Raw genomic sequence first — 9284 nt, 5'->3', positions numbered from 1 at the left:
AGGAGGCTGAGGCAGGATGATTGCAAGTTCAAGGTCAGCTTGGCAATTTAGCAACAGCTTAGCTCAAAATAAAATTTAAAAGGGTTAGGATGTATCTTAGGAGTACAGCACTTGCCTAGTATGCATGAAGCCCTAGGTTCAATTCCCATTACCTCAAAAGAGAGAGAGAAATACAAGTCAGAAACTTTATTCAGGGGTGGGGATGTAGCTCAGTGGCACAGCACCTGCCTGGCAAACATGAGGCTCTGTGTTTGGTTCCCAGTATCCCCCATATTTATTGAAATTTATTTTTCATGGTACGTGTCACCCCAGGGCCTTATGCATGCTAAGCACAGACTCTACCACTAAGCTACACCTCCAGCCTCCTTATTAAAACAAGCTTTACAGAAACTGACAGAAAGACAAAAAAAACAAAAAAACAAACAAAAAAAACTTTCAACATAATGTAATTTTTTTGTGTACCGGGGATTAAACTTGGGTCCTTATGCTTGTGAGGCAGGCAGTGGAACCACTGAGCTAAATCCCTGGCCCAACATAATGTAATTTTAAATACAATAAGTAAACCAGAATTACACAAATTATATGTGCCTGTAGGAAAAATGAAAATGTCTTGTTAAAATAGAAGTATACTTTTCTCCCCATTGTGGTGCTGAGGATCGAACCCATGGCTTCTCATATGCTAGGCAAGTGCTCTATCACTGAGTTACCTCCTCAGCACCAGAAGTATACTCACTTTTTTTTTTTTTTTACCAGGATTGAACTTGGGTCTTTGAGTTTGCGAGGCAGGTGGTAGTGTCCTACTTTTTGAAATCCCCAGTCCTACTTTTTGAAAAATAAACTTTGCCAGGTGTGCCAGGTATATACTGTAATTTTAATTCAGCAGGAGGCTGAGGCAGGAGGGTCAAAAGTTACAGGCTTGCTTGGGCAATTTGGGGTGATCATGTCTCAAAAAAAGAGGGACTGAGGATGCAACTCAGTGGTACAGCACCCTCGTGTTCAATAACCAGCATGGCGGGTGGGTAGGAAAACCTCCAACCCCTACACAAAAGATTTTGTCAGGAATAGCATGGCAGGAAGTAAAACGACCCAAGCTCTTACCCAGCTCCCTGTCTACTCATCACATGGGATACAAATTTAAATATGAGGTCACCTATTCCTATCACACAGGTTTCCTTGATGACCTCGCTTATGTTTATTTCTTCCACAATCCCATGATTCCAGGGTTCCCTGGAACAAATAACCTTGGTCTATCCAACTGTGTGTGGAAATTAATAACAGGTGACACTGGCTTCACTTTGTCAGTGACCTCTGAACAAGAATAATGAACGGGACTCTCCCCATCTATCTTCTAAATCGTGTAAAGATTTTTTTGTTCTTTATCTTTAAAAGGTTATCAGCAATCCACATCAGCACTGCAAAAACCAGAGTAGCCAGCCACACCAACCTTCTTAGTCACCATGCAAGAGCAGGAGAGAGGGGCAGAAATAAGTAGGGGGAAATTCTACAGACTGGGCCTGTCCAACTACCCTAGCAGAACCAGGATAACAAACAGCTTCAGAAATCTACCTAGGGCTTGCCCCCCTAGGAGCTAAGAGAAGCTATGGCTACCTACGATACCCTTATGTTCACATCCTAGCTGGGCCTCTGACCAAAGATACACCCTTAGGCAAACTTCAGTTTCATGGGCTATAAATGGGCATGGGAATGCTTGCCTCAGAGAGATGGAATCATGGGTGTAAAGCATCCCTGCACCTGCTAAGTGCCTTATCATCGTTGCTTTTGCCTTCTGAAGCTGATATTTATTTTACGATCTCTGGTGATACAGTGCAGGTCTGGAAAAAGTAGTTAATTTTGTTAGAATTTTTATTTTTATTTTTATTTTTGTAGCAGGGATTGAACTTGGGTCCTTGTGCTTGCGAGGCAGGAACCACTGAGCTAAATCCCCAGCCCAGTAGTTAATTTTCTGATGTGAAGCCAGTCAAACTCATGACAGGCCCTCCCACGAGGCCACACTGACTATGCCCCATTTCTGAGTAAGGAAGCAGCTGCTCTGAGAAGTGCAGATATGCCTCCTCCAGGTGTGGGTGTGCAGGCCCAGGGGAGAGTCACCAGCCTCCCACTTACGTCTGGATGGCGTTCAGCCCGGCCATCTTCATCTTCAGCAGCCGGTCTACCCAGTAGAAGCGGGGCACCCGGGAGTAGTGAATGCTTCCCGAGATGTAGCGGAACGGCTGGCCATCCTTGAGGAAGCGGTCCCTGCTGTAGTCGATCTCAAACATCCTCTGAGAGGCATTCTACAGACCAGAGAGAGGACCCCATGAGCACTTCCACCTCCTCCCTTTCAGGAGCAGATCCCGTGAGAGTGTCAGGCGACATACTGTGATGATAGGTAATGCTTGGTTTTGGGCTGTCAAACAGACTACTGCCAAGCCAGGCCCCCAGATACCACAGGCTTAGCTCCCAGAAGCCAGCACCAGCCAGCTACGCAGTGGCTGAGACTATATCCCAGTGTACTGTTCACCGTGATTGGGAACACAACGCACATCCCATCTGCAACTATCCAAGGTGCAGGACAAAGGGAACTTTAGGCAACATTTTTCAAATTATAGGCCACAATTCCATTTGTGCATGATGAACTCAACTGGATGGCAATCAGCACCTTTTTAAAATGAAAGAACAGAAAATATCAGAGTATGTTGCACATAGCAAGGTATTACTTTATGAAACTTTTGTCGTATGTGCTGTACTTGTGTGCAGAGTTTTGTATGCACACACATCTCCCCTGGGTTATAATGTAAGGTGTGTTTCCGGTAGTAAAAATTTTGAGAAGTACCACTTTGGGGTCACTTCAGGAGGTAAAATGCTAGGCTTAGAAAGGGAAGATCTCAGAGGGGCTGACTTTTAGGCAGAGTAGAACACTGCACTCTGGTGGATGGAAAAAGGCAGCAACAGGTGCTCACACAACCAGGGTTACAAAAACCATCTACCTAGTATCCTCCAGTATTGGTAAAATTCCTGTGAATTTTTAGGCTTCCAAAGCTCACAAGATCAGTTATAGTCCCAACAGTATCACAGTCCATGGTAGCTTTGGGGGTTGCCCTTGAAGTGAAAGCTGGAACAGCTGTGAGAGTCTAAGCCCTAGATCACATATAACCTGAAATCCAGCTGGGGGATTGTACTTGAACAACTCAGAGCAGAATGCACAGAGGCAAATGAGGGGACAGCTTCCCTGTACGTGAATTACACCTCAATAAAGGTAACCCAAAACACACAAATAAGAATCTATGTTTAAAAAGTATCAATTTCATATCACTATTCTTCTTGTAAATAAGGCTTTAATTTTCAGTCAAAGGTAAAGAGTCTCCTAAAGAAACTCACTTTTTTTGTGTGTACCGGGGATTGAACTCAGGATGTTGCACCTGCAAGGCAGACGTGGTGCCACTAAGCTAAATCCCCAGCCCTAAAGTTATTTCTTATACTAAGTGTGCCAATAGATGCGTTTGAAAGCATCCTCACAGTGTGTGCTGGACTGTTTGTTACGGCTCATATCTAGATGTCCCCCAAAGCCTCATGTGGCTGGGACCGATTCGTGGTGTAATGCTAGATTTAAGGGTGTGAGTGCTACCAAGTTAGGGGAGGTAGCCTGGATAAAACATGAGACAGACAGAGGGTTGTTGCTTGTTGCGAACATGCTGCCTTCTGCCTTCTATGAGTGGTTTCTTCTCTGTGATCCCCCTCTGCCAAGCCACCCTGCCTTAGAGCCAGCCAACTATGACCTGAAACCTCTACAGACTGTGAGCTACATTAAGTTTTTCTCCTTTAACCTGAAGGTGTTGGGTATATTTTGTCTCAGCAACAAGACAAGTACCCGAGACAGTGTTAAATAGGGTTTCCCATGAGTTCAAAGGTAGCCCATTCCCCATGGGAGTCAGGGAACAAAGCAACTAACTTCAGGTGGGACCAGGACAGGGAAGGGCAGCTTGAAGCCCATCTATCTGGGGCAAGAAGTTCAGAGGGCAGAGAAGGTTGGTGAGAAATGACAGGCAGACAATGCACTCTGGCCTCTGTCCCAGACAGTGGGGCACCATCTTTGCCTTCAAATGACCTTGAAGTCCAGTCCAAATATCTCCCTACTATCTGCTTACAAATCTCACCAAGAGCCTACTATTTGCCTAGTAATTACAGAGGGTAACAAGCAGATATGCCACGACTCCTAGGACACTTCCTTCTAGCACAGCAGAGACCTAAGAGGGGGCACCGTGAGGTCCAGGTGGTAAGGACAGGAATTAGAGCTGATGCCCCAGCAGAAACAAATGGCATGGCATGCAGGAGTCGGGGTGAGGGCAAGTTTCCCAGAGGAAGGAACAAACACCCCAACTGTGGCTCTCAACCTCAGCCACATCTCAGAAACACCTGAACTAGCCGTTTGTTTGTTTGTGGCCAGGGAGCTGAGACCAGGGCCTTCACACTGAACTACAGCCCCAGCCCTTTCGTTTTCTTATTTTGAGACAGATCTCGCTAAATCACTACATTGCCCAGACCGGGGTCGAACTTGCGATCCCTCCACCAAAGGTGCCCACCTCCCAAAGTGCTGGGATTATAAACACAGGTTACCATACCAGGCTGGCGTTTTCTGTTTGTTCCTGTGGTACTAAGAACCGAACACAGGACCTTGTACATTTGCTTTACCACTGAGCTACATTCCCAGCACGTTTTTTTTTTTTTTTTTTTTTTTTTGGTACCAGGGATCAAACTCCAGTCCTTGTGCTTGCGAGGCAGGCGGCGGAACCACTGAGCTAAATCCCCAGCTCCCCATCACATTTTTATTTTGGGACAGTGTAGAGTGTACATGTCAATGTATAGGATGCAGAGAACATAATGCCTCCCAAACAGAGTACAGTGTCAGGGTGTTCCCAAGAGTGGAGAGTGAAACCCACCTAATGACTTAATGTGGGAAACCTGCTATGTAATCCCCCAAGAGTAAGAGTGATAGCTAACCCAAAAGATCACCCTATGGCACGTGTAGCCCTGTTATCCAAATTCAATGTGTGGAACCCTATGATGGGTGCAGCCCCAATATCTACTCAAACAGCCCCAATATGTGTGAAGTGATAAAACCTGAGCCAGTGCCACAGACCCCCAGTTAGAACGGAATAAAAGAGAGAGTGCAGAAGACCAGCTTGTCCCACTCAGTGACCGGTCCAGCTCTATGGCAACCTACCAGACGAGATCTCGGAGGAGACCTCGGTTGAGACATCGGACACCTGCCTGGAGTGGACCCCCGGATTGAGGAGGAGGCAACCGGATCGAACAGTTCAATCATCAGGAAAGGAGAAACAAAGTCGCGCTCCTTGACTTGTGCAGGTACAGGGAGTGGCAACTTGTGGGTATGAATTAACATGTTTGCTGTGACATATATAAAATACGTAAAAATCTAGTTGGCAACTACTACTGTCTCGACCTCCAGTTAGTGCACACTCCTGCTTGCAACAGACAGGACCTCACTAAGTTGCCTCGAATTTGGGATTATCTTGCCTCGACCTCCTCAGTAGCTAGGATTACAGGTATGCACCACAGCAACTGACCTGTAAAAGCTTTTATTTTTTTATTTTTTATTTTTGATACTAGGAATTGAACTCAGGGCCTCACACTTGCCAGGCAGGTGCTGTGCTGCTGAGCTACATCCCCAGGCCTGTACAAGCTTTTAAAAGTAGCATTCAGGTCTCACTCACCTCCAGACATGCAAGTTTTAATCGGCTTTGGGTGGCAACTGGGCATTGATATTTCTTACAGCAGTGCGTAGCCAGTGTTGAGAAGCACTGACCTAAGTGATGCCCCAGGATGAGGAGAGTCAGCTTTGGTGGGCGGTGCCACAAATGGAGAAAACCCTGTGTGTCGTGACCACCAGAGTGAGGGCAGGACTGTGAGGAGTCGTCACAGGACCATGACGTGGAAAGACAGGGCAGCTCTGGAGCAGAGGCAATGGGCAGCGATGGAGGGAGTGGGCCCTCAAGCCCAGGTACAAGGGCCCGGACTGGATGCCAATAACACGGATAACAACTTCAATGAAAAGAGTGACAGGATCAGATGTTTCTCGTTTTTGTTTTTTGGAACTAGGGATCAAACTTAGAACCTTGCACTTGCCAGGCAGGCACTGGCACCTCTGAGATAAATCTCCAGCCCATGATAGGATCAGATATATGTGTTTAAATATTTGTCTAGCTGACCTTTTCCTGGATGACTAAAAAGGAAGCAGAGCCATGGACCATGGTAGTGACAGGAAGGTGGGCAGAGGGCAGGCGGTAGAACCCACAGGACTGAAAAAGAAAAACCATCAGGAGCCAGGGATATAGCCCTGGGTTTGACCCCCAGTACCACATTAAAAAAAAAAGGTGGCACATACTTCAATTACAGCACTCAGGAGGCTAAGGTAGGAGGATCTTAAATTCAAGGCCAACCTAGACCACATAGTGAATTCACAGCCCACCTGAACTACACTCAAGACCCTGTCAAAATACTCAGTACCCACAATATAAAGAAGTTTATTTATTTTGGCGCATGTTTTTCAGAGGATTCAGTCCATGGTTAGTTGGCTCCAAGCTAAAAATGGCACAGTGGAAGGGTGCAAAGGAAGGAGCCAAGGTTTAGATTCTGATTCTAACAAATAAAAGGGCCAGTGCGTACATAGTTCAGTGGTAGAGCACCTGACTAGCATGTTCTGGGTTCAATCCCCAATACTACCAAAAAAGATTTATATACAAAATATTTGAATATAGATCAGGAGTCATTGTGGGGGCCGGCCATGGCCCACTGGCTTTTGACATTGGAAAAATAACTTCTTCTTCTACCATTAAGGCATTGATACAATCTATGTAACATTTGTTCCTTTTCAAGGACTCTGTCTGTTTATTTGGTTTTTCTGAGACAGGGTCTCAGCTATGTAGATGAGACTGACCTGGAGCTGTCTAATCCAGGAGGGTCTTGAACTCACAGTCCTCCTACCTCCACCTCCTGAGTGCTGGAATTACAGGCGTGCACCACCATGCCTGGCTCAAGGACTTTATTAAATGTTTGTTCTTTGACCCTGTGATAGGAGGAACTCGAAGAGATAGCCAAAGATCTGATGTTCTCTGTAAGAGTCAGAAAATCCAGTCTTTGCATACAAGTAGTTGCTTGGTGCTTCCTGTTGGTGTGCCTTTAAAAAGAGCTGTTTCTGTGAAATAAATTAGACTTCTTGTCTCCACACTATTGAGTGTGCTGTCTTTTCTCAATACTCTTTTCTTTCTCAATCCTCACTCCCCAACTCAGGCATGTTCGTGTTGTGATGGCTGGGCTGCCACAAGCGGCGCACAAGCAGGGACCTGAGTATAGAGGGATCCAGTGAAGGACACCGCAGAGAAGAGCGAGGCCTCAAGGAAAAGGTAAGGAGCGGTGAGTTTTCTTGTAAATATTAAAAATGGAAGCCGGCAATAGTTGCATGCTTTTTGCACATATGCTTAAAGATTTATTGCGTGTCGGTGGTGCTAGAGTTGGGCGCCAACAGCTATGTAATTTTTTAGAATTTGTAGAAATAGTTTGTCCTTGGTTTCCTGAGGAGGGCACAATTAATCTAAAAACTTGGAGTAAGGTAGGAAAGCGATTACAAGATTATTATGCCACACATGGGCCTAGTAAAGTACCTGTGGATGCTTTTAGCTTATGGACTCATCCGAGAGAGTTTAGATCCCAGACACAGACACACACACACACAAAGGAGTGAGCCCTCTTTAATTGCTCTAGTTTCAGGGCCCCTTAAAAGTTAAAAACCTGTTAGGATCAATTCTCAAACTCTTTTGTCCCCTGTTCAACGAGGGTTAGAGAAAATTATCTTCCTCTGGATGGGCTACAGAGGATATTTCTAAAATCAGACAAGGACCCTATGAACCCTTTCAAATTTTTTTAGATTGTTTGTTGCAAACAGCTAGTAAAATAATTGGAGAATCAGAAGCAGATATTATCTCAGTTAAACAGTTGGCTTATGAAAATGCTAACTCCGCTTGTCAGGCTGCCCTTCTTCCTTTCAGGAAGAAAAGCTGATTTATCAGATTATGTTCTCTTGTGTGCTGATATAGGACCTTCTTACACTCAGGGCCTTGCCATGGCTACAGCTTTACAAGGAAAATCTGTAAAAGGGGTCTTATTTCAACAACATAGAAGGGGCCCTCCAAAAAAGGGGGAATAATGGAAATTGCTTTGGCTGTGGTCAGGCAGGATATTTAATACAAGACTGCCCACGCATAAAGAAAAATGGACCTTTTTCAAAGCCTCCTAAAGAACCTGGTTTATGTCCTAAATGTAAAAGAGGAAATCATTGGGCCAATGAATACATATCTAAAAAAGATATTATGGGCAATCCTATCCAGTCGGGAAACGGAAGGAGGGGCCAGCCCCAGGCTCCATATCAAACTTTTGGGGCATTTCAGAATCTGACCCCTCAGATCCTCCCTCTGGACCCTCACATGAAGGATTGGCTCTTCAAAAGGTGGAAATAGTTATTTCTAATCAGCAGATATTTTATTTTGACTATCAAAAACCCTTAGAAGCTTTTATTTTTCTAACCAAACATTCCCCTACAGCTGTTTTGTGGCAGGATGAACTTTATTGTGGTTACATTTATCTGTTTCGCCCGCCAGAAATTTACCACCTTATTATGAAGCTGCTGCCCAACTTGTTCAATCAATCCGATGCAATGCTCGGAAATATTTTGGCTTAGAACCTTCCATTATTGTAATCCCATTTACAGGAAAACAATTAGATTGGCTGTTTCAGAATTGTGATTCCTGGGCTATTGCATTTACATATTTCTCAGACCAAATTAAATTTCATTATCCACCTAATAAATTGTTACAATTTGCGAACCTTCAATACTTCATTTTTCCAAAAATTATTTGGATCCTCTAATGGAAAAGCTGTTTATGTTACTGATGGTCCAAAATTTATTGCCCTTTCTAAAATTGACTTAGCTTGTCAATCTCATCAACTCCATCACCAAAGTAGTCATACTCTTAGATATCAATTTCAGATTCCTCAAGAAGCTGCCTGACAAATTGTTAAACAATGCTCCACTTGCCCTCAATTTTCTTCTGTTCCGCATTATGGTGTTAATCCTTGAGGTTTGCTTCCTAATCCATTATGGCAAATGGATGTTACTCAGGTAATGGAGTTTGGAAAACAAAGGTATGTACATGTTGTTGTTGACACTTTTTCCAAGATTTATTCTTGCTTCAGCTCAAACAGAAAAGGCT

At 44.5% G+C, this 9284-nt stretch overlaps 1 protein-coding gene across 6 annotated transcripts in view; it reads right to left on the bottom strand.

The window, feature by feature from the left end:
• The window catches only part of LOC104865892 (beta-galactosidase), a 123269-nt gene that overhangs the window by 86571 nt on the left and 27414 nt on the right, over positions 1-9284 (bottom strand). For all 6 annotated transcript variants that reach the window (XM_010629653.2, XM_010629649.2, XM_010629652.2 and 3 more), the window contains one exon: positions 2125-2294. In XM_010629653.2, the coding sequence (XP_010627955.1) occupies positions 2125-2294 (170 nt within the window). The remainder of the gene's footprint in view (positions 1-2124; positions 2295-9284) is intronic.

Source organism: Fukomys damarensis, unplaced genomic scaffold, assembly GCF_012274545.1.
Source record: "Fukomys damarensis isolate Sample0158 unplaced genomic scaffold, DMR_v1.0_HiC HiC_scaffold_28, whole genome shotgun sequence".
NCBI lineage: Eukaryota > Metazoa > Chordata > Mammalia > Rodentia > Bathyergidae > Fukomys > Fukomys damarensis.
Note: the sequence above shows the minus strand (reverse complement) of the source record. Positions and strands in the feature narration are given on the sequence as shown.